Source organism: Acinonyx jubatus, chromosome E2, assembly GCF_027475565.1.
Source record: "Acinonyx jubatus isolate Ajub_Pintada_27869175 chromosome E2, VMU_Ajub_asm_v1.0, whole genome shotgun sequence".
Classification (NCBI taxonomy): domain Eukaryota; kingdom Metazoa; phylum Chordata; class Mammalia; order Carnivora; family Felidae; genus Acinonyx; species Acinonyx jubatus.
In genome coordinates this window covers 26,603,786-26,628,418 of record NC_069396.1, presented here as the reverse complement: position 1 = coordinate 26,628,418, position 24,633 = coordinate 26,603,786, and the positions used below count along the sequence as shown (strand labels likewise).

At 40.7% G+C, this 24,633-nt stretch overlaps 1 protein-coding gene across 4 annotated transcripts in view; it reads right to left on the bottom strand.

Moving 5' to 3' along the window:
- The window catches only part of CSNK2A2 (casein kinase 2 alpha 2), a 42,049-nt gene that overhangs the window by 14,848 nt on the left and 2,568 nt on the right, over positions 1–24,633 (bottom strand). For 3 of the 4 annotated variants that reach the window (XR_008293836.1, XM_053211178.1, XM_053211179.1), the window contains exons 3-5: positions 17,240–17,341; positions 14,400–14,450; positions 4,987–5,046 (exon numbers count right to left, since the gene is read on the bottom strand). Coding sequence is in view for 3 of the 4 variants with exons in the window: in XM_053211178.1 (XP_053067153.1) it covers positions 4,987–5,046; positions 14,400–14,450; positions 17,240–17,341 (213 nt within the window). In the remaining variant the exon portion in view is untranslated. The remainder of the gene's footprint in view (positions 1–4,986; positions 5,047–14,399; positions 14,451–17,239; positions 17,342–24,633) is intronic. The other variant, XM_053211180.1, reaches the window with a different exon arrangement.

The following is a 24,633-nucleotide window of genomic DNA, read 5'->3' as shown; positions in this document are numbered from 1 at the left end:
TAACTCCTAAAGTGCAGCTTACTGTCTGTAACAGATGAGAATAAACACGCTCAGAAGATATCCCTTGCTCTCTGCCCACTATGCTGGCAGCTGGTGGAAAGGGGGCTATGTTAAAAAGGAGACAGAGACACTTTTTGGACACTCCTCCTACTTGTAGTTGGTAACACTTTACCAGCCACCTAGACTCAGAAATCATACATCAGCCTGTTAGTCTAATTCAATGGGTTTAAAAACAGATCTGGGAAACCCACTAGAGTCACTTCTCATAGGGGGTTCAAATGCCACGCCAAGAGTCCCTGTGGACACGAAGAATGGTATCTAAACGTATTGTTCAACATGGCTTATGTTTTAGACAAGTGCCCCATGTGGATTTTTGAGATTAACAAGTATTCTAGTATTAGTATTTTCCTTCAAAAATAATCCCCGAGGGGTGCCTGGGTGGCTCAGTCGGTTAAGCATTGACTTCTGCTCAGGTCATGATCTTAAGGTTTGTGGGTTTAAGCCCCGTGTCAGGCTCTGTGCTAACAGCTCAGAGCCTGGAGCCTGTTTCAAATTGTGTCTCCTTCTCTCTCTGCCCCTCCCCCACTTGTTCGCTAGCGCACGCTCTCTCTCTCTCTCTCTCTCTCTCAAAAATAAACATTAAAAAAATAATTTAAAAACAATCCCTGAGCCAGTTGGCCTTTAAGAATTATATTCTGGGGGCGCCTGGGTGGCTCAGTCGGCTAAGTGTCCGACTTCGACTCAGATGATGATCTCATAGTTCATGAGTTCGAGCCCTGCATTGGGCTCTGTGCTGACTGCTCGGAGCCTGGAGCCTGCTTTGGATTCTGTCTGCTCTCCCCCACTCATGCTCTGTCTCATTCTCTCTCTCAAAAATAAATAATAAGCATTTTAAAAATTTTTTAAAAAAATTACATTTTTACTCTAAGGAAGGATATTACTACGTCATATTTCTACTCTAAGGGAGGATATTGCTTCCTAAATGATGAATGATATGCAGGTAAGATTTTTAACTGTACAATACTTTTTTTTTTTTTTAGCACATTTATAGAGTTGTACAACTATCACCATAATCCAGTCTTTACCATCTTCCCAAGAATTTCCCTTTAGCTTGCCTGTGATCAATCTCATTTCCCATTTGCCCCCTACCTCAGCCTTAACCACAAATCTGTTACTATGGATTTGTCTTTTCTGGATGTTCATTAAGTGAAAAATACAATATACAGCACTTTATCTTCTTTCGCTCAGCAGGTTGCTGAGATTCATCCGTTACTTTCTTCTTGCTGAGTAGTACTCCACTGTGCGGACGCACTAGTCGATGGACATCAGAGCTATTTCCAGTTGTTAGCTATTATGAACATTCATGCACAGGTCTTTGAGAGGGCATAGGCTTTCATTTCTTTTATGCAGATTCCTACGGGTGGATGTGCTGTGCTGTATGTTAGTTTACATCAGACTTTTCAAGAATGTCCTAAATGTCTTCCAAAATGCCTGCTCTATTCTACATTCCCATCAATAACGTATGAAGGCTTCTTTCTCCACATCCTCGCCAATGCTGGTCATTGGTTCATCTTTGTAATTACGACCATTCTGACAGGTTTGAAGTGGAATCTCATTGTGGATTTGAATTGTATTTTCTTAATGAGTCATCAAAGTTGAACATTTCAGGTGTTACTGGTCATCCTCTATTTTCTTCGGACAAATGTTGATTCAAATCTTTTGCCCGTTTTTTCTTCAGGCAGTTTGTCTTTGGTGTTCAAGAATGCAAAAATTTGCTCTAAATATTCTTTTCTAACATAGTATCTATTTTCATAAATTTCAAATTGGGCACTTTGGCTGGTCTCAAAAAGCACTGCAGCCCACTCAAATGTTATTCCCTGGGTAACAATACTTGCGGCCATCCATCATCTTGTGGTACCTACTATGTGCTCGGCACTGAGTGCTCTTGGTAGAGTTTTCCTCGGGACAAAATTAGGGTTTCTCAACCTCAGCACCACTGACGTGTTGGACCGGGGAATTCCCGGTTGTGGGGAGCAGTCCTGTGCAGGGCAGGATGTTTACGAGGCTCCCTGGCCTCTTCCGACCAGATGCCAGTAGCACTCCTCCAAACTGTGACAACCAAAAGTGGTTCCACATATCGCCAAATTGACTTGGTTGAGAACCACTGGACTAGGCATTTTTACATAGGAGAGAATGCGTAAGTCCGAAAATGATCCCTAGGATTGGTATTCTGGGAACAAGCAAATCTTGCTTTCCCCAGACACAGGGTATGATGTTTCTTACATGTAGGTTTAAAACAGGCAAAACTAAACTTGGTGGCAGAGGAGGGGATCCTGAAGAGAAGGGACACATGAGACCTTTTGGTGTACTCACAAAATTCTTGACCAGCCCTGTTCAACAGAACTTTCTGCAATGACAGAAATATTCTAAATATCTGCACTGTCCAATATGGCAGCTACTAGCCACATGAGGCTACTGAATAAACCAACTGTGGCTACTGTGATTAAGCAAAGGAACTTTAAATTGAAATTAAAATTTAAGTAGCTACCTGTGGGCAACAGCTACTATAATGGACAGCATAGTACCACATATATCTGGGTGAAGGTTTTACTTATGTGAAATCCAAAAACCTGCACACTTAAGAATTGTTCATTTATGGAGCTTCTACTTCAATTTAATTTTTTTCTTTGTTTTGTTTCACAAAAACAGTTGTAGCAAGATTCCACAGTGGCTTTGTGGCAATGTTTTCTGAAACCAGGGCTCCTGAGGACAGACCTCCCTGGATCCGAATCAGGAGACCAGACAGTGTACCCAGCAACGACTCAATAGCCCTCAGCCTCAGTTTCGTCTACATTTTTGTGAGAAGCTACATATTTCCCCTACCCTATCCCCATTTTTTTTTTTTTACCCGAAGAGAAAATTTAGCAAGTGTTGATTCTGTTATTTTGCCTGGTCTTCACCCAAAGGAATGAACTAATTAGGATCATAATACCTGGGATGTGAGAAACATCTGAGGAAAGCAAAAGTTGAACAAGTACAATAAGAGAATTAATTCTTTTGCCAACTTCACTGGTCAGACTCCCTGTGGAGTTACTGACATGCTTTTAGATTCCTTGGGGAAGTTATTTCAGTTTAGAATCTGATATTATCTGACCATTAAGCATGAAAGACATTTTTCAAGCTTCATCTGGGGTTGTGTGCCACATTAACAGAAAGCAAGCCTTTACTGCCTAGCTGCTAGGGACATCAGACACAGAGAACCACCTGAATGACCAGCCTGTGAAGACCTGTGCCACTGGGATGTCTTCACCCGATCTAAGGACAACTGTGCTGGGTTATAAATCTTCACCTTTGGTGTGCACTAAGTGAAAACCACAAAAATCTTAACCCCTTACTTAAAAAAAATAACCAAGTGACAGATTTGGATTATAGCTCTCATAGGGTGAATGCATGGGGTTCTCTAGAAAGGGCCTCCAGGAAAGGAGCTAAGCCTGAGAGCTCACAAGACCACAACACTGCAAACCTCTTCCCACCAAGGCCTTCATTCTGGTCTGGAGAGGACATGGAGAAAGGTGTGATAAACCCAGCTCTACCCTCACATGTTTCTGATCTTACTGATAAAAGAAAGACCCATCAGTTGTAAGAGTGATCCACCTAAATCCACCACCTTGGTACCAATGACAAGTGGTTTCTGCAAGTGCTTATAAGAAAACACATTCACTTCCCACAGCCAGTTCTTCAAAGTCCCACTTCCTAAAGCCTCGCCTTAATTTGGGATTTTGTTCAAGCAACTGTTCGCAATCCCATCAAAACTCAATCTTGGCAATTTTCTTCAATAATGCCAGTAACTCAGTCATCTCTACTCTTTCAGAGGTCTTGAATTGAGACCCACAACCCCCATAAGACTTTAGGTAATACTGTATATGTATACAGGCATTTTGGAGAGGTTTTATATGTTTTCCTAGTGATCCATGACCCCAAACAACTTAGGAACCATTCGTCTATCCCATTTTACAAAGCTTTTTAGAATTCTTTACCTAAGTGTTTACCTAGACTAAAAAAACTAAAACAAACAAGCAAACCAAAAAAACATTCCTCCATCAACCATTAGTGTTTCAGAATTTCCATCTTGGGATTACTAAGTCTCCTAGAAAGACGGACCATCCATCACCTCTTCTTGCGCGTCAAGGTTAGTCAGGGCCAAAGAGTAGGTTGGGAAGGGGATTATGAGAGATGGCAAGATAAAGAAGGCCGAAAATGCCTACCATCCCAGTACGCATTCCCTCCACACTGTGACTTCAATGCTCTTCCCATCAAATAGTCTACCTCTCCACCCTTTGAATCCGGGCCTGGCCCATGACTTGCTTTGGCCAACAGGGCATTTAGTAGACATTTATACAAGCAGAAGCCTGAGAAGTGCTTACACATCAAACTTTGCCCTCTCATGCTATTAAGAAGCCAGAGACCACTATGGGAAGAAGCAGCCTAGACTAAACCCCTGGAGGACAAGCCTTGAGGTATTCCAGCTGCCATCCCAGATATGTGAACGAGGCCATCCTGGACCAATGTGCTCTAGTCAAGGTGACCCAGACCAAAAGACTCATCCAGCTAACCCACAGATTTTTTTAAAAAAATCATTAAGTTTGGGGTGATTTGTTATACAGTGAAAACCAATAGTATTAATTAAGCAGCAAAAAGAAAACCCAAGGGCCAATAAAAGCTATGAAGGAGGTTCTGATTTCTGGTATAATGTCCCTAGTATCTCTTGACTTGGCCATCTTTCTCAGTTCCACTGAGAAAGTTTCTATGTAAAGATCCTGCAACAGAGATCTCAGTGTAAGTTAAAAAACAACAACAAGAAAACTCCCACTTCACTAAATTCTCTAAGTATCAAGAAAGAGTCTGAGATCTCTTTGTCCCCCCAAAAACTTCTCTTTTAACGAATACACCTGAAAAAATCCACTGCTTATTATGAATGTCACTTACCTTAAGCAGCTCATACATATAAAACCGGATATCAAAGTCTGTCAGGATCTGGTATAGTTGCTGAAACAGATTTCAGAAAACAGAAAGTTAATTTAGTCTCATCATATCTTGTCATCCCAAACATTGGTCACCATTCTCTATAAACTTAGTACTTAAGTCCCTAAAGAATCCCAGGAATTTTTACCATCTGATCTGGAACAAATGGGGACAAAGACCAAAGATGAGGGTCTAATACTTCAGTCTCTTGTTAAGGGGAAGAAAAAAAAGGAATTCCAAGGGAAACATTCAAGCCAACATGGATCTTTTAAAAACTTGTTTAATGCTCCAGGATTTCAACACCCACAATTACATTATTACAGAAACGAAGTCCAAGTTGTCCAACTGTCCTCATATTCTTACTACAAGCATAGCATAGCAGTACAGTGTGCTGTAGAGAACTAAGTGGAGAGCAGGACTTGAAGAATTTCATCAGCCCATGTGGCAAGTGGCCACATCTCATGAGTGTATCTGCTCACAGAAACAGGAGGAAAGTGACTGCGATAGCCCTTGGAGATGGTAAGAGGCTTAGGAGAGGAGCAGGGGAGTGAGATGCTGGAGGAAAAAAAAGAAGAGTGACAGGAAGTGAAAATGACTCCAGGCAAAAAGGACACATGAAAGAGTTCTCATTACCAATAATCCAAAGGAACACCCACTCTGAGTTTTTTTCAAAATTTCAATTTCTAGGAGACAGAGTAGCATTTATACATCCAGGTTCATTAGAGTCATCACAGAACCTCATCAGAAACTATACTATTATTTTTGGTAATCAATTCCAAGCAGAGCTCTTTCCCCATCAGTCCAAAGCAGCACTGTCTATAAAACTAGTTAGTGCACCTTTATTAAACTTATTTTGTTTCTTTATTGGAAGACTCAGGCAATGGAGGGAAACTCTCTAACGAGCAGTGACCAGCCTATATAATGTGTCTGTGGAAGAGGGGAAAGCCAAACTACACATCCTTATTTGTTTGCATTCATACGAATGATATGAAGACCTTAATAAAACATGGTTTCACATGTATGCATGTGGGGGATGGACTGCTGGGGCTCAGGGAAATAAGACTTTTAATCACATACCATTTTATAATTTTAGATCCACGTAAATATAACCCCTGTTCAAAAAGATTAAGAAAAACAATCTGCCAAGAATCAAATTCAACATCTAAGAACACCAGGACTTGTTTTTCCCTGTTAATAAGTGAGAGTAATTCTCCCCCCTCAGCTTGGCAAGAATATCTGACTTCATCAGTCTCCGGGAGCAGCTGGCTCAGCGCAGCACAGGGAATGAGGACACACGGACCGGGACACCCGCGGCGCTGGGAGCTGCTCCGCTACTGGAAACAAACCTGGGGTGGGAAGGAAAGCATCTGGGCACGTGGCACCAACACGCCACCACTTCTGCTCAGGAGCTAAACACCCAAGTGTTCTGTTGTCCCCCAGCTCCACACGGCAGGGAAGACTTTGCAGACAGCATCCCAGCACCAGTATGGATGGACACAGGCTAAAGATACTATCTCTTTGGGTGTCAAATCAGCTTCTCCTTGGGAAGAGCTCTCCCAGCTCTCCTCTGGGAGATCCCTCCCAGAGACGCACCAAATTGAACCTCATGTCAATAAATAGACTGTGACAGTGAAGCGAGCATTTTCTAACCCTCAGAGGGGGCTGGAATATTTTATTTCCAGAAAACAAATACGGGCTATTTTATCATTTGGATTTTTGTCTGTGGAAGGCATTCCTCTTGTATCACGTGGTATCTATACCAAGCATCTGTGCAAATGGTATAAGGCATAATAATAATAAATGTCCTTGGACCGCCAACATAGTACTTCTAGCTACTCCAACCAATATCAATTTTATGTAATACAAAAAACACTAGATGAATGAATGTATTAGGCCTAATACATTACAGAGTCCTGAATGACAGGCCGACATTTACTCTCATTTCTCAGGAGCTTAGGATAGGAGGAGACCCAACTACATGTTACATTTTACCACCTGGGCCTAAAATATAGGACTCAGTAGGGTCCACAGTCTGGCTCTGACCAACTTTCACAGCTCTGTCTCCATTTCAGACCAAATAAACCTGGTTGCTTCCTCCATTCTTCCTTCTCCAGTGTCCCCACCTCCTCCCAAATCTCTAACCTCCCGCCCCTCTCCTGTAAGTAAGCCCATCCCATCTACTCTCTACAAAGCTAACAGTGGTCCCTTCCTTCTCTGAACCCGTGCTACTTAATGTCCACTGGGGTGTTCAGAGGACAGTGACAGCAGCAGCGTCCCCGGAGTTGATGCTCCCTACTCAGATACTAGCAGTAACGTAAGGTTCTCTAACCTGGCTGTGAGCACCAAGAGGCTGCTCCCCTCTGCCCACCCCTCAAGTCTCATGCCAGCGCCCTCACATATCAGGTGCATACATTGGTAGGGAAAAACGGGTTCTGGGGCCGGTGGTAGTCACCAACTTGGTGACTCAACTTCTTTGCTCTCCCTCCTGCAAATATGCAAGAAGCCACTGTACAACCTGGTCCACAGTCTAAGTGCTAAGATAACCGAACAGTGGAATAGCATACCCTGTATACACCCCACCCCATGAATGGTGGTTCTCAGCTTGTACCCAGAAGGCAGTTGATGAACATTTGTCTTCGATGATGTTCACCGGTGGAACAAAATTAAAATGGTTTCCCAGGAAATACAAGTCCGAAGAGTCTATGACAAGTTATAAAGGGAAAGTTCACCTGAGCCACACTTTTCCTCCTTCTTACCCAGCTGTGTCCAATGGCAAATTGTCAGCAGGAAGTTAGCTTTGCTTATATTTTTATAAAATAAGTGACTTATCAAAAACAAAGCAGGCCTATGCTTCTCAGAAGATTACAAAGATGCTGAGGAAGACTATTCACCAATCCTACATTGGTTCCAAAGCTTCAAACACAGGTATTTTCTTAGAAATCAGGGCTATCTGAGGACTACCCAAAGGGCTAAAGGTGGAAATTTCCTAGGACTTTTCATTAACCTGCGAAGGTCTGAGGAGGACAATGGAAAAAAAAAAAAAAGTCAATTTGATTAACAGACTCCAAATCTCCTTGGGTTTAGAACAACCGCCCAGAAAGGAATGGCCACGTGGGCCTCACTTTTGCTATATACCCACAGGTCCTTGGACTGCGGGTATAGCTCAGGTGCATCATGACCAGGTTCCCCATCCCCAGTGACTGTCATTTAGGATGACTACCCACTTTAGGAAGGTTCCTAGTCACAGGTGGGAATCAGCAACACAGCAAACTCACGCTGCACACACAGCTGGCAGATTCCCTCACATACACACCTCACTTGGTCTGTATCCAGAAATCCCAGGGGTCCCCATGTAGGGAGAAGAAAAAGCAGGGGGAGTGGGATATAAAGTGAAAGGTGCTTAATGCAGTTGTCACCTGTTTTGGCATCAATGTGTAACCCCAAGATCCAGAATAAAAACCAAGGTTAATATTTTCAGAAATTTAAGGAAGCAGGACAAATCATTGATCAAGCAAATCAAAGTTATGACTAATGACCTGAAAATGTCTTATAAAGAAGATCTCTGTATCAAACTCTAACAGCATTAACAAGGCCTCAAGATATCAGCTAGTGAAGGCCCATCTCTATGGGAGTGACTTAGAAATTCTCTACAGAGCAAAATGGGTCTGCTTCCTTTTCAAATGCAGTCTATTAACCAAAAAGAATGAAATCTTGCCATTTGCAACTACGTGGATGGAACTAGAGGGTATTATGGTAAGCGAAATTAGTCAGAGAAAGACAAATATGACTTCACTCATATGAGGACTTTAAGAGGGAGGGGGCCAAAACATAAGAGACTCTTAAATATGGAGAACAAACAGAGGGTTACTGGAGGGATTGTGGGAGGGGGGATGGGCTAAATGGGTAAGGGGCATTAAGGAATCTACCCCTGAAATCATTGTTGCAATGCTAATTAACTTGGATGTAAATTAAAAAAAAAAAAAAAGGCAGCCTATTCAGGGGGCCTTATCAATCTTTAAAATGTCCAAATGATAGATTTTGCTTAAAATGCATACTCGTTTTTTTAAAGTTTATTTTTATTCTATTTTGAGAGAGCGCCAATAGGGGAAGGGCAGAGAGAGAGAAAGAGACAGATTTCCAAGGAGGCTCTGTGCTGAGTGCAGAGCCTGATGTGGGGCTCGAAATCATGAACCATGAGATCATGACCTGGGCTGAAATCAAGAATCAGATGCTTAATCAACTGATTAAGAGCCACCCAGGTGCCCTTTTATTCGTTTTTATTTATACTCTTCCAAAGGCATAGAAAGCTGAGAAGCAGGTCTCAACAGAAACTTTTTCTTATACAAATGGTACTTTAACTTTCTGGAGAAAATGGTGAGTTTGGGAGTGTTCTGTAACTGTTCATTCCACTTTTAGAAACTGGCCTTTCCTATTCCTTTGTTTGGAAATTCTTTTTTCTTAAGTGTCACTATGTATCTTTTATTATCACTTTGACACATATGAAGCATAACTGAGGATTTCAAGGAGAAATCAACCAAACCAGCTCTTTCATAAAACGAAGTATCAAGGGGAAAATGAGTAAGACGATAGAAGATCTGAACTAAATTAACAAACTTGATATAAAAAAATGGCCATGTACTAGTGTCACAAAGCAATCATCAACAAATTCCAAAAACCAACATTATGTAGGTCATGTTCCTCTGGACCTAAAGATAGCCAAATTATAAATCAACAATAAAAGAATAATTTTTTTGAAAAAAACAAGTGGTTCCTCCATCATATTATTCACAAACATACAGCTATGAAGGACATTCTTAGGATAATTAATTACTGGGAAACTTCTCAATAGGGACTCTGTACTGTGTGTTAGGTGGCATTATTGCATAGATATTAAATTTCTTAACTGTACTAACAGTACTGTCATGTAGGAAAAAGGTCCTGCCTAGTTCCAGTGCTAGCATATCTAGAAGTGAAGTATCATGATGCCTGCAATTTACTTTAAGAGGATTTCAGTAAAAAGAGATAAAGGGCCCGGGGGGGGGGGGGGGGGGGAGAAAACATCAAATGTGGCAAATAGTTTTAGTTTTTTTAAGTGTCCCCCCCCCCCCAGGTGGTTTTTGTTTGTTTAGAGAAAGGAGCACTCCAGCAGTGGAAAGAGGCAGAGGGAGAAAGAGAATCTTAAGCAGGCTCCATGTTCAGCACAGGGCTGAACACTGGGCTCGATCCCACGAACCTGGGATCAAGACCTAAGCCATAATCAGAGTCCGAAGCTCAACTGACAGGCGCTCAGACGCCCACAAATGTGGCAAATATTAACAACCAGTGAATCTAGAGGAATAACATGAGGGTATTAATTGACCACTCCTTCCGATTTTTAGTAGGTTTAAAATTTTTCCAAGTACAAAGTTTGGGGAGAAAAACCCAAATCCACAAGTACTTTGTACTTCTAATCTGAAAACTACATGGAAATGAGCTCCATGATCACGGCTAAGGTGGTGCCTGGGGCGGCACACACGTAAAGCCCAGTCACCACAAATCAAGAAAGAAACAAATGAAATGAGCGGACTTCAACTCAAGAAGTTAGGGGGAAAACCGTAAAAACCCAAGAAAGAAAAGCAACAAAGAAGGGAAGAAGAAAGAACGAACTGAGGAGCAGAAACAATGAAATAGAAAAAACAAAAACATTTGAGCAAAACCAAAAGCCAGTTCCATGAAAATATTAATAAGACCTCTGTAGCAACACTGATACTTTTTTAAAAAAAGAGAAAAAGCAAAAATAATGTCTAAAATGTAAAGGAAAACATAATTACAAACACATTACAGTCTTTAAGCCCTAGGAAAATTCTATTAACTTTATGTAAATAAAATTGAAAGTGGTCAACTTTTATAATAAATATTATTGGGGTGCCTGGGTAGCTCAGTCATTTGAGAGTCCAACTCTTCTCTCTCTCTGCCCCTCCCCAACTTGTGCTCTTAAAATAAATAAACTTTAAAAATAAATAAGTAAAAAGGCAAAGTGTAGTTCAAAGTCTTCCCTTCCCTCCCAAAAAAGACATCTACTTAGATAACCCTTATTTCATATAAACTTTCAGAGACTAGAAAGGAAACACTACCCAACTTATTTTATGAAGTCAATATAATCCTGAAGCCAAAATCAGAGTTTGCAATAAAAGGAAATTATAGATAAAAGTTTATTATCAATTGTGTTAACAAAAAATACTGAAAAGAACAGGCTGCAGGTTGTATCCCTGTTGATTCACCTGGGATGCTAAACCAGGGACCAACTCCCCTGGGTGATACCTTAAGTCCAGTTATTAATACACTTAACAGTAAAATGAAAAAAATAAAAACAAGCTTTTATAATTAAGACAGATACATGACAAAATAAAAAGGACATTAAACTAACTGATTTCTCTATCTGTGGTCTGTCCTACCACCCGGAAAAGACAATGACTGTCCCATCATGATCTGTTCTTCCGAAATACACCTCTGCTACCTGCTGCTTGGTGATCTTCTAAGTAGACTAAAACGGCAGGGCTTGAACATTCACTGGACCTCCAGTTTAACATGGCAGACCAAATACATCCTCCCTATACTTCTTCCTGAAGCTCCTCTAAATTAACAGTAAAAGGAATGGGGCTTTTGGTGGGGGAGGGGGGATTCACTCACAACTAAGAGAATGGAAGAGATGACAACATTTCGAAGCTAGAAAAAAAATGTCCAACTGACTCAGCAGACCAAAGAAGCTGAACTTCTGCCCAAAGTGGAGGGGATCCGGAAACAAACCACCTCACATGAAAGAAATTACAGAAAGGCTCAGGAATCAGTGACCCCAGGTACCAAGGAAAGAGAGTAAACAGATTCAGCTGAAAACAGGAAAACAAGTTTAAAACACCACACCAAAAATGAGGGAATTACGTGAAAGTCCACAGAACTTTCCCAGAGCTCTCCTCCATTGGAGGCTGAGATGCCTGTGGCCAGGTTCGCCACCTCAAGACAGGAGTTGACAAGCCGTCATCAGTAATTTCAGTCCTCTAAAACAGGAGTAGACAAAGTCCGTGCCATTTCAGACAACTATAACAGACAAAAAACAAGAATGCACAAAAAAAGGAATCTGAAAGAAAAACTGAGAAAGAGTATGAAGAAGAAAACATCATGCGGAGGGGGGGGGGAGAAAGCCCACATATTCTCAGTGAGAAAATAGAAGATATTACATAAAAGAACAGGATACTACTTTTAAAAGTTCAGAGAATAGAACAGAGCTAAGAAATAAAGTCTAACGTTCGAATGAGTTCTAGAAAGTGAGAACAAAGAAAAGAAAATCAAAGAATGTTAAAAATATTGTTCTAAAATGAAAGGACATGAGTTTCTAGATTGAAAAAGCCCAGCAAGTGCACAGAACAAAAGATAAAAGTGACCCATTCGAAGGAACATCTTTGTGAAATTTCACAGACTGCGGCTGAAGAGAAAACCCTAAAAGCTTTCCAAAGGAAAAACCAAAACCAAAACCAGATCACATAAGGTGAAACCAGAATGGCTTCAGGGCTGATAAGGGAAAAAGCTCTTCAAAACTCAGAAAATTATTAATTACAACCCAGAATTCTATGCCATGGCAAGTACATTAATTGGAAACATAAAACAGAAATGTTTTCAGATATGCAAGCCTCAAATAACATTAATCTTCCACGATCTCTTTAAAGGAAGCTCCTAGAGAATGTGTGCCATTAAAACATCTCTTTGAGAGTTGAGATGTAAACAAAATAAGATTTCTCCAGGGAGTTAAAAATTTCTGCTGTTAAATCAACAGAGCAGGCATCAATTCAAGAAACACAAAATGATGAAGTGAAATTTTTATATGTATGGCTAGACAATTGGTAAAAACTTATTAAGGAAGCGGAAGCATTTAACTTAGGCATTTTGCTATGAAGTTTCATTAAGACCAGTTTTCAAACTTTTGTATTTAGGAAAATGTTTGGTTTCATTAAGAAATGCATACACATTCCCACTCATATACGTACACCTTGATAAACTTGGGTCATTCAATGGCAAAAGTGTGATTGGCTTTATGGATCAGCAGAGTACTACTTTAGCAGCTAAGCACTGCTATGCTAATGGAAAATGTAGCCCTCCTTTTTTTAAAAAAGTAGTCTTCCCACCCAGTAAGAGCCCAATGTGGGGCTTGAACTCATGACCCTGAGATCCAGACCTGAGCTGAGATCAAGAGTTGGATGCTTAACTGACTGAGCCACCCAGGTGCCCCATACATCCTATTTTTATGAGTTCACTATTGATTTCACCCTTAGGGAGTCACATTAGAGGCTCTTTCTAAATTAAAGAATTAAAAAAAAAAAAAATTGAAGAGTCACATTAACAAGGGAACTTGTTACATATGGAAAAGCTACACTGTATATAAAACTTGCTTATTGTTTTATCAGTTGTAATAGCCACTTTTACTTATTTTCCACAAATTAACCCTGAAAGTTGTTTTAGAGTGATTACCTAAGAAAAATTAAATGTGAGATGAAGCTCTTTTATTTTCACCCACAAGCTTCACTCCTAATACCAGCATCTTTCAACTGCTGATTTGGTTTTGCCCCTAACTTCCATCACAATAAAACCACAACCCTTTCATTCACTGACAGTGAATTATAAATCACCTAAAAGTTCTCCAAACACCTCTCAAAATCAATGCCACTATTTTGTTTTTATATTGGTTTTCATATTATGTTCTACCGTGACCAGAATGTTTGGCCCCAAAAACCTTGGCAGAAGTTAAGGCTTCAGTGTTTGAATAATAACAAAAACAAACTCATGAAAAACCAGCTTAAAACCATGCTTTTGGAATTACACTTCAAGTCTAAATTAATTTGCATTATAAATACAAGAAATGTAAATAACCCAAGATAAGGTTTCTCTAAAGCACAGTGTCTCTTAACTAGCTTTTTTGTGTCATTTGCTTTGTATACAGTGTACATGAACACACACACTCTGACAGCTTGAATCCCATGTGTTGCTTCTTTTTATGTAAGCCCTATATCTGTTTATGACTTATCAGCAACGGAAGATTCCTATGCAAATCAAGTATCTACCCAAAACTAAGTTGTCTAAAACAGGAGTATTATAGATGAGGCATTAGCTTAGACTAGCAGCTACTCTCAGAGTAAGCAAGGCAAAGGGTGATGAGTAATTTCACCAAATGCAAGAACCCCACCCACTTTCTGCATCCTGTACTCCTGCTATAAGGAATCCAATTTGTTAATTCCCAATCTCACCATGACTTTTCCTGAACCCCTCGTGTTCTGAAGTATCAACAGTATTTATCGCCACCTCCCCACCCCCCCTCACCCCCATGCCAGAAAGAAAAAGCATATACGCACCTTAAAATCTGTATTATTGATATATTCAAATACCAAAGCCGGCGTCTTTGACTGCAAGAGAGAATAGTAATGCCTTATAAGTATTCAAACAATAAACGTACTTTGCTTCTGTCATACCCATCCATCCCCAAATCCCACTTAAATGAAAGAGGGATTTACTCATCAGGGAGAGCCTTTTAAGAAAGTATCCTCTTGAGACTGTGTGTCTGGAATTTGCTTCAAAATAAGTGGGGACGGTGGGTGGTGGGAAAGTGGGTGGCAGGCAGATGAAGCAAAGTTGGCCACAAGCTAAGGCACTGCTAAAGTTGAGTGATGTGCGCAGGGCGGTCCATTATATTATTCATTCTACTTTTGTAAATGGTTGACATTTTTCGTAAGTTGCTTTTTTTTTTTTTTTAAATCCTCTGACCAACGTGTCAGTGGGCCTGGCACATCATGTGAAGATTTACACTCTGCAGTGTTCCAGTCTGCCAACCACAAAAGGAGTGACATGTTTTCATCTTGGTTTAGCAACCCAGATGCATTTTACAGAATTATCATACATCTTGGGAATCTATCATAGGCCTTTTCAGGATCCAAAAGGGAACTATCTATGATTATCAGCAAGCCATAATGTGAAATTACTGCCTTGGCTAGAGACCACTGGAGAATGTCTGACTGTACAAAGTAGATATGTTCCCCCCAAAATTCATGCATAACCAAGTATTTCTAAAGCACTATAATCGTTAATGCAATGAGTACATAATATCCAATATTTCCTTGTGTAAATAGATTTCTCAAACGTCAGGTTTACTTACGGTAAAATAATGCTAACTAGCAGTAATAAGCTTTCAAACTGGGAGAAAAGCAGAGGCTTAAAGGGTTACAGGAAGAAAGTCACCTTGGAAATCTCTATGGCCAGGAAGTTTTGCTCAAGGAAGCAGGTGGAAGTTACCTAGGAGACAGGCCACAGTACATGCACACAAGTCTTTGTCAGAACAAGCAGCCCCGCAGCCGTAGGCAAAGGTTTCCTCAATAGCCCAAGGATGACAGGGTTTCATCAAGACCACCAGATCTCTTTACTGCCTGGGAGCAAGTCCATTTCCCTACAGGTCTGGGGAGGAGGGCTCCCTGTTGATTTTCATCCACCTTGATTTGTGTTACATATTATATAAAACACACACATGCCTCAGACAACAAATTACAAAAACAGTAAGATAAATATCACTAACTTTAAAAAAAAAAAAAAAAAGAAGAAGCAAAATGAAGATGCTCCTGGTGTAACAGTAATACATACTGGCTCACACTGCAGGCCGTTTTCAAAGACTATGGATTTCAGAGTGAGTCATTATAAAATCAATCTGAGCTGATCAGGCTGGGATATACTTTTTTTTTAATTTATTTTTGATAGACAGAAAGAGACAGAGCACAAGTGGGGGAGGGTCAGAGAGAGAGGAAGACACAGAATCCGAAGCAGGCTCCAGGCTCCGAGCTGTCAGCACAGAGCCCGACGCGGGGCTCAAACCCACGAGCCGTGAGATCATGACCTGAGCCAAAGGCAGACACTCAACCGACTGAGCCACCCAGGCACCCCTGGGATATACTTTTAATGCCAATTAGATTCTAGCAGACAACCATTCTTCTCAGTCTTTTGAGGGTCCAAGAAGAAAAATTTTCCTTATTCTTCAGTTTAATAACACTGGGGAATCTTGAGCAAATCCCTGAACCCCTGTAGCCTTTGGTTTTCTTATCTGTGCAAGTAACACTGTGGCCCGTGATGGCATGTGCTTCAACTTGTGAGGATTGAATGGCTTTGTACAGAATGGTGTCTGCACACAGCAAGCACTCAACGCACGTTAGCACATCCTTCCTTCCTTCCTTCCTTCCTTTCTTTCTTAAGTTTACTTATTTATTTATTTTTGAGACAGAGAGCGAGAGAGCAGGGGAGGGGCACAGGATCTGAGGCAGGCTCTGCGCAGACAGCAGAGCGCCTGACATGGGGCTTGAACTCATGAACTATGAGACCATGACCTGACCTGAGCCGAAGGCAGCTGCTTAACCAACTGAGCCACCCAGGCGCCCCAGCACATTGTTTCTTTAGGTCTTCATCAGACGGAAGCAAAGACCTACCTCTCAAACAGAAGGCTATCCTGGGAGGACAGGAAAACAGGTGAGGCACAACAGGTGAAGAACAGAAATGGGGCGGGAAGTGGAACATAAAAACTCTAGCTAATCATAAACACTTAGGGTTAAGTTACTTCTCAAGAAGTGAAAACAAAATTAAACACCAGTACATCTAAAATGGCTACAAAGTAAGTATGTTTAACAGAAACAGTTTAGTTGTATCAGCATGTACAATATGAGCCCCAGTGGCGGATGCTGAATTAAAGATTAGTATGAGAAGCAGCAAGGTGCCTTCCTCAAAGGGGCTGCGGGGCTGTGTCCACATGGAGACATTCGGTATTTCCTTCTCCAAACCCAGATTTTCAAATGTCACGCTGACATTGTGAAGTACAACAATGCTAATTGGTGGTAATAAGCTTTCAAAATCAGAAGAAAAGTAGGCACTTAAAGAAGACATTCAGCGAACATCTGTGGGCTGAATCAGGAGGAGGTAATAAACCTGGGCCAGGGATTTTTCTATACACACTTTTAGGTTCCCTAAAAGTGGTGGTGGCTACTTTATCACTGGACCATCATGATTTTTTCTCGTTTTCAAAATTATTCAGTAGTAAAGAAAAACATGATCATTCCCACTATGTAATGACGTTTCTCATTATTTTGATGTTCTGTGTGACACACACACACACACACACACACACACACCCTTTCTCCTTCTCCCCCCACCATCAGGCACCTACCACAGGGTCCTTCACAGTGTCAATCAGCTTAATGATATTTGTTCCACCACGAAGATTCTCCAGAATCTTAACCTCTCGTTTTATCTTCTTTTTCTTCACTGGCTTAAATACACAAGAGTAATCGGAAGTGAGATTCCTTTTGAAGCTAATAAATAAAATTTTAAAGCAATGTCAGCTAATCAAGTGGATGCTGCACTATCTTGCACACCATGGTGTTATGTAAATGAGTGTCTAAATTAGAAAAGAAATAAATATCAAGATAAAATGGGGCCTGCCCTTAAGAACATTTAAGACTAAGTTAAATACAGACTCATATGGCATATGTGTCAGATCTTTAAGCAGCTACATTTAGGGTACTTACAAATTTTGAACACCCATGTCATACTTTAAAAATAAAATGCTTTCTAGATAACTGCCAAATGGAACACATTATAGTTCTGAACAGCTGTATATCATGCACTCACAAATGGAAAAACTGAAACAAAATGGTGAGACACCTGCTCTACCAATGAGTTCCGTGTAATTTTGTCTTCCACGAGTGAAGACCAGGTCACTGACATCAAGTTACAAACTTGTTTCCCAGCTGCTGGCTCCCATTTCCTGTTGCCACTCCCATTTCCTCAACATCTAAAATCTGAAATCAGCACAAAGCCAGTAAAACTACCCAACAGATCCCATTCCTAAAAAAAAGATGACGGATCAGCAAAGGAGAACACTGATCTCTGATATGGTACTGATTGGAAACTTCTACCTGCTAACCTTTCCATCTGCTGGACAGAAAAATTAAAGATCTCAATTAGAAACACTAGCATTACATGTGTTATTTCTTGTCTTAAAGAATTTGAAGAATCAAAGTAGTTCTGGAAAAACTGACACATCACAACCAATTATGTTTTATAAAGTACTTAGAACACTGACTGGCACGTAGTAAGTACTCAATAAATGGGAGACTTACTGTTTTCACGCTTTTAGTTAGTAATAAGTCACAAAATGCGTATGTTGTGGACTCAGCCTGGCTGAGCCATTTGTCCAAGGTCCCACAGCTAACAGGGAAGAGTAGGGGCGGGACTCAGATCTAGACAGTGACTCTGCAGGCCTCACTCCTGGCCACCACGCTCTCATTTCTCAAATGTGGCTATGAGTGAAAGGGAACTAAGGAAAAGGAGTATTCTATCACGGAGACACTACTATGAAAGCAAAGGCAGAGTCGAATGGGTTTGCGATGAAATAAGATTTTAAATGCCTGCGTGTATGGGGTGGTGGGGGCGGGGAGAGATAATACATATGCCAGAGAAGCTGTCATCTTTTGTCGGTCACTAAGCTACAGCTTTGAACACATAACAAAACAGCAGGAGATTATGAAACACAGAGCACCTGCATCACCTCTAACAGGGTGCTTGACGGAGAGACTGGAATCTAGCAGTATTCTTCCAAGCCAGCTGCCACAATCACGTCCGCTCCACTTTGTTAGGGTTCCCAGTGGAGTAGAACTGGCCACTGTGTCTCTCCTACTTCCACTAAGGGATCTTATTCATTCCCTTTTTCATTAGGGAGCTCAATACTTTGGGAAAATAAAGCACTCAAACATGAAGTACAACTTGATCAAAGAATAGCCAGAGAAGGACACACTACAAAATAAGTAAGTTGCAAAACTGTCAACGTCATGAAACAGACTGAACAACTGTTCCAGATTTAAAAGATATGACAACCGAATGTAACACATGACCTGGGATTTTCTTTTACTATAAAGAACATGATATGGACAACTGGCAAATAAGAACAGAGGCTGTAAGTTAGCTAACAGCACTGTATCAATGTGAATTTCTGATTTTTTGATCATAGCACTGTGGGTTATTTAAGAATTGTCCCTGTCTTTAGGAAATGCGTAATAAAATAAGCATCACTGCAATTTACTCTCAAGCACATAATCATGTGTGTATATACATACGTATACACATATATTTACATATGTAAAAAAAAAGCAAAAGCAAATATTAACATTTAAGAAATCTGAGTGAAAGATACATGGGAATTCTTGCAACTTTTAAGTCTAAAATTGTCAAAAAGTTAAAAGAAAAATAAAAGCTAGCAATTATATTTATAAATTCAGCCAATGCTACCATTACATTCAACGTAAGAAAATTCTAGAGTTGTCACCCACTCCTGGAAAGCAGTTACAGATCTGTGGCTGGTAACAGAGGAAAAAATACCCCACAGCCAGAAATCTGGATACACCAGAAACCTTCCTCTCTGCCTAACAGTGAATTTGTACAGGAGGAACCCATTAAATAAGTTGCCTCATGACAATGCCCCATATAAAGCCTTGCCTTGCTCTATTATTCAGCAACAGGTCAAGCAGGCACACTTCCTGGACAATGCAGCTGAGACCAAGGGATCTTTTCATTATGTCCTAAGGTAACTTACAGAGCAAGTGAAGCATTTTTTAAAAATTATTTTAATTTTATTTTGGGAGGGGGGAGGGCCAGAGGGAGGGAAAGAGAGACTCCTAAGCAGGGTCCATGCTCTCAGCACAGAGCTGGACGAGGGGCCCACAACCCTGGGATCATGACCTGAGCTGAAATCAAGAGTTGGACACTCAACTGACTGAGCCACCTAGGGGCCCTGAAGCATATTTTGCTGCCCAACTGTCACCTGTCCGACAACTTCCTCACCTAGAGACGGGACAGCAGGGCAATTCTGAAGTGGCACAATGGACTCACACAGCACCTAAAGTCCTCATATCCTGACAAAAGACGAAGAGATTATAAGAAAGGAAAGTGACCGACAGCTCAGGACACTCCCCTCCAAAGTGCAGACATCTATTCTCTACAGGAACCAGGCTCTAGGTAACTCTCTTTAGCCTCAAGCTTACTCTTCTGAACCTGGGAGATGCTCCAGAAGCTAAAAAAACCAACAAGCTCCCAGGGAATGAAAGTGATCATTTTAATTCTATAAACAGAATTAGGGAGAGAAAGTTAGAATTTATAAAGGAAGACCGTTGGCATCCTATGGAAAATAGATCATGGATTTTACAGAAATTAGAACGCTCTGACCATGCAGTCCAGTGTTTGTACTCATCCACCCACAGTTACATGAAGCGGAGAAAATACATACACTTCCATAACAGTCTCATCATTTCATCCTGCTAGACAAAGTGTCTCCCACCTAAGGTTCATTTATTCCAAGTCAGAGAATATCTGTTTCAAAGATTCAAAATGAATCAGATTATAGCTGTTTCCTGATCCCCACACCAATTTTTTTTACTTAAAGTCTAGTAGATAAAAATGGCAAAAAGGTAAAGGAAAAAAAAAAAAAGAAAAAGCAATTAAAGTATTAAATCAAGTTTCAACAATAAATGAATTTTGGCACACGCCTATAAAGAATGTGTAAAAGGAAAAAAACTGAATTTGAAATTTTTCTGTGCATGAGCTCAGGAAAGGAAGGAAAGGGAAGGAAAGAGGGAAAAAACAGAGAAAGAGAGGATAGAAGAAACTTTCCCCAAGATTTCTGACCATATGGTGGAGAGTGCCGGCTATTCATGAAAACCTTGTTCAATGTGATCCAAGAGTAAGATACTTCTCTCTATTGACCAACTTGAGAAACTTAAAAGACAAATTTAGTGATGAGCCGCTTGGAAAGTCAAAAGTTAATAAAGTCAGTAATCTATCCTATTTAGCAAAGCTGATTTTTAAAAAGTCAGATCTGAGCATGATTTCAACTACTAGCACCTGACAGTGATTCAATTTGCAAAATAACACATACAAAGGGCCTAAGAATTAGGACCTCGAAAAATCCCAGCAAATGTCAACAGGCAAAGTCCCATTTTAATTTCTTTCTAGGCACAACTGAATTAATAAATTCAAGACAGGTGAAAAGATAGCTCAGCACTTTCAAATCTGGAATTACTTTTATTCCAGTGCCACAGCCACAACTTAGCTATTAATTTCACCACCCTCAATAAACAATCACAATGAACAACGGTTGCCAGGGATGCAGGACAGGGTAAGGAAGAAAGTGCAGCCCAGATGACAGCATTTATTTTACTACCTTGGGAGCATCTCTCAAATCCACTGCAATTGACCCAAATATAAACAGCATCTGAGCAACGTTGTTTCTTCACAGCAATTCTTCCTTTCATCTTTCAAGTCCCACCTTTCCAATTACATTATCGATTCCCCAAGACTGTTTATTCTCAGGATTTTTGTTTTTGTCGATTTAAAAAAGCAAGGCATACAGCAGGCCTTTTGAATCTCACCAAGAGACTGGTATAGTCCTTCCTACTTCTGATTTTGCCCTTCGAAATCATTCATGCGGCCCACGTGAAATATTATTATTGGACCTATACTTTATTGCTAAGTGCCAGGCACTGTTTTAAGCACATTTAATCCACTTTTAGTAGTATTCTGAGATGAGAACTACTGGTGCAATTTTACATGAAGACACTGAGGCAGAGTCTGAATAACTGCTCAAGGTCACAGAGCATCTGAGTGTCGGGAACTATCTGAATGCAGGTAGTCTACTCCCAGGGCCACTTTCAGGAAAGAAGCACTTTGCAGATTACTAAACCACTGCTGTCTACCTACCCACCTATCCATACCTCATTTAATTCTCCCAAGAACACTGTGATTTATACAAGAAAGGTATATCCATCTTATAGATAAGAAAACAGAGTCAAGCGGGTATAAACGAAGAAGCTGGTTCTAGAATCCAAGTCTTCTGACCTTCATTTACGCAGCACTTAACACTATACCACCCTGATCATAAGGTGGCAGATCCTAAAATCAGGCTCTAGAAACTATCCAGAGCCACGCTCTACACATGCAAATGGGTACTCTATAACAAGATATTCTTTTTACACACGGCTCACCCTCCAATAAACCCCAATGTATTAGAGGGATAAAGCTGGTGGCCCCCTAACCTGGCAAGTCGTCATGATGAGACCTGGAACTGTAGGGGTTAAAAATGTGTAAAAACACTGATTATTGTGGCTTCCAACCAAGAGAGCAAAGTAACATTTCAGTTACGCATCAAACACCCAGCTGCAGTTACAAACCAGGGAACCCCTGTCCGGGTCCCAAAGCTCTCTGGGCTATTCCACACTCCATCCAGCAACCCATCAAAGTCTAGCATTTCCTTCCAGAGGAATAACTCCCCCAAATCATTAGAAACCACACCTGACTTTTAGTGAGTGTCCATCCATCCTTCCAGGACAGTTCAACACATCAAGAAGTAATTAGCCACTGTACTAACTGCTCCTCACATCTACAAGACTCCATGACAGGAACAGAGGACCCTAGTGCTCCACGCTGTGACCCTGAGCAAACTTCATGCTCTCTCCGGGTCTCAGTTTCTCTCTCAAAAGGGTTTGGGTTCTAAGGTTTCTCTGCTCCCACATTTCATGATTCTGTTTCACTGCAAATTCAATCCCTGACCCTACAACCTCGTTAGGAACAGTACAGATTAGTTCACATCATTTTTAAAATGTATATTATTTCTGGGGTTTAGTACCATTTTAATAATATTGTTTTAACTACTTTTACACCATGACATTGGTGGGACTCAAAATCACAGCAACCTTAGATAAACTAATACCAATGTCCTGCTTCAGGAAGATGATGTCTTGGTACATTTGCTTAACAAAGGACATGGAGGGTGAAACCTACCAGCAGAGAAAGCAGAAACAAAAGAGAAAGCCGGGCACCAGCATGGAGCAGACAGCACTTCCATGTAACCCACACAGTCACCCGCTCGTAATGAAGTAACCAACAAGATGTGTCAGGGACAGCCCTCCCATCCTTGCTTTAACACTACCTCCTCACAGCACACAAGTTTCACAACGTCTACAAATACGCTAAGAACACTTCAAAGATAAATTTGCGTTACCATCATTGTTTTAATCTTGAGGATTAACCTCTGGGGAAAAAATGGATTTGCCCCTCTTCGTAACTAAGACCATCAAGAAACTGCCAACTTACTCTCTTATACAAGAATTTCCAACCGAGTACAGCATGAGTTCAAAACGCCGCGTTTGTTTACAACTGGTATTGCTCTTAACTTCTATTTACGAAATAGTTTTATTTTGAAGGATCCCAAGAAGGGCTGAAATCCATACACAGGTGGTGCTCACAAAATGCTACAAGCTGTTCAAAAGGGCCAAATGCTTTTATTTCTGTGTATACCTTCCTAAGAGGTCCTACAAATGAACGGAGAAATGGGTTTCTCAGAATCAGAAGATGAAACTGTCAGCACTGAAGTGGCTTTCTTACCCTTCTATGTTAACTCTTCCATCCACCCTCCTCCCTTCCCCTCAAAACAATTTCTGTCAAAAAAGATTTACCCGCCTGTTGATTGGAGCGTTTTAAGATTTCAACCTCAGAATTTCACTTCAAGATAGACCGTAAAATTTTGCTCACCAACTTCTAAATTCCTAAAACCTCTTAAGAGCTCCAATATGTTTTGATCAAAAACTACGAAAGAACCTACCAATGCAAATTGAACGGTAGAATTCCTCTGTGGTCGTTCATCTGACCATTCTCATATGTTGGACAGAACTGAAGGAAAATGTTATCAACCAAAAAGGAAGACAGCCCCGTCCTCAGGGAAAGTACCCTGTATCTCAGTCACTGCGTGTACACTTATAAGTTCCTTCCTGCAGCTGAAATAGAGTAGGCCTTTCATGAAGCGCAAGCTTTTCTAGATTCCTCCAAATTATGAGCAGCTGGCACTCTGTCCAGAACCTAATTTCCGATGACCAAACACCGTAACAGCAGATTATCAGTCATAACTTATCTGAATAGGGGTGCACCACTTTGGATAAAGACCTTGTTCTTTTTAAAACACAATACTTTTAATCTACTTTAATTCGGCCTGTGAAAACAAGAAAACCACAGTACAATTAGTAGTTTCTTACCCCATCCTTCAGATAAAACAAAATCTGGATAGAAACGCCACAGGGCTTTGAAAAAAAAGAAAGAACTGGGTGTCGTAGGCACCAGTGGGAAAGAGGTAGTTCAGGCTGCACCCTGAAAAGAACTTGTATGGAAAAGATACAAGAAATACTTCATTAGCTAGAGCATCAAAGGAGACTCCCAAATCTTATTCCCAAACACTGGAACTTATTCTGTGCTCAACATTAAGATCTTACCAACCAACACTAAAATGAGGAGAAAAATAGGAAAGAGTTCTGGCTAAGGGTCATTTCAACATCGTGGTAGCAGGCAAGTTTTCTTGTCTGTAAAAATAACCTTCACCTTACATATTGGGTTCCCTAAACATATCCTGTGAATCTTTAGAGGAAAAACTCTCCAGCAACCGATGCTATGAAGTTCTGTAGAAGGACGACTCAAGAGTAATGTGATTCTCTCTCGCATGAACGCACTGCCACTTTTATATTT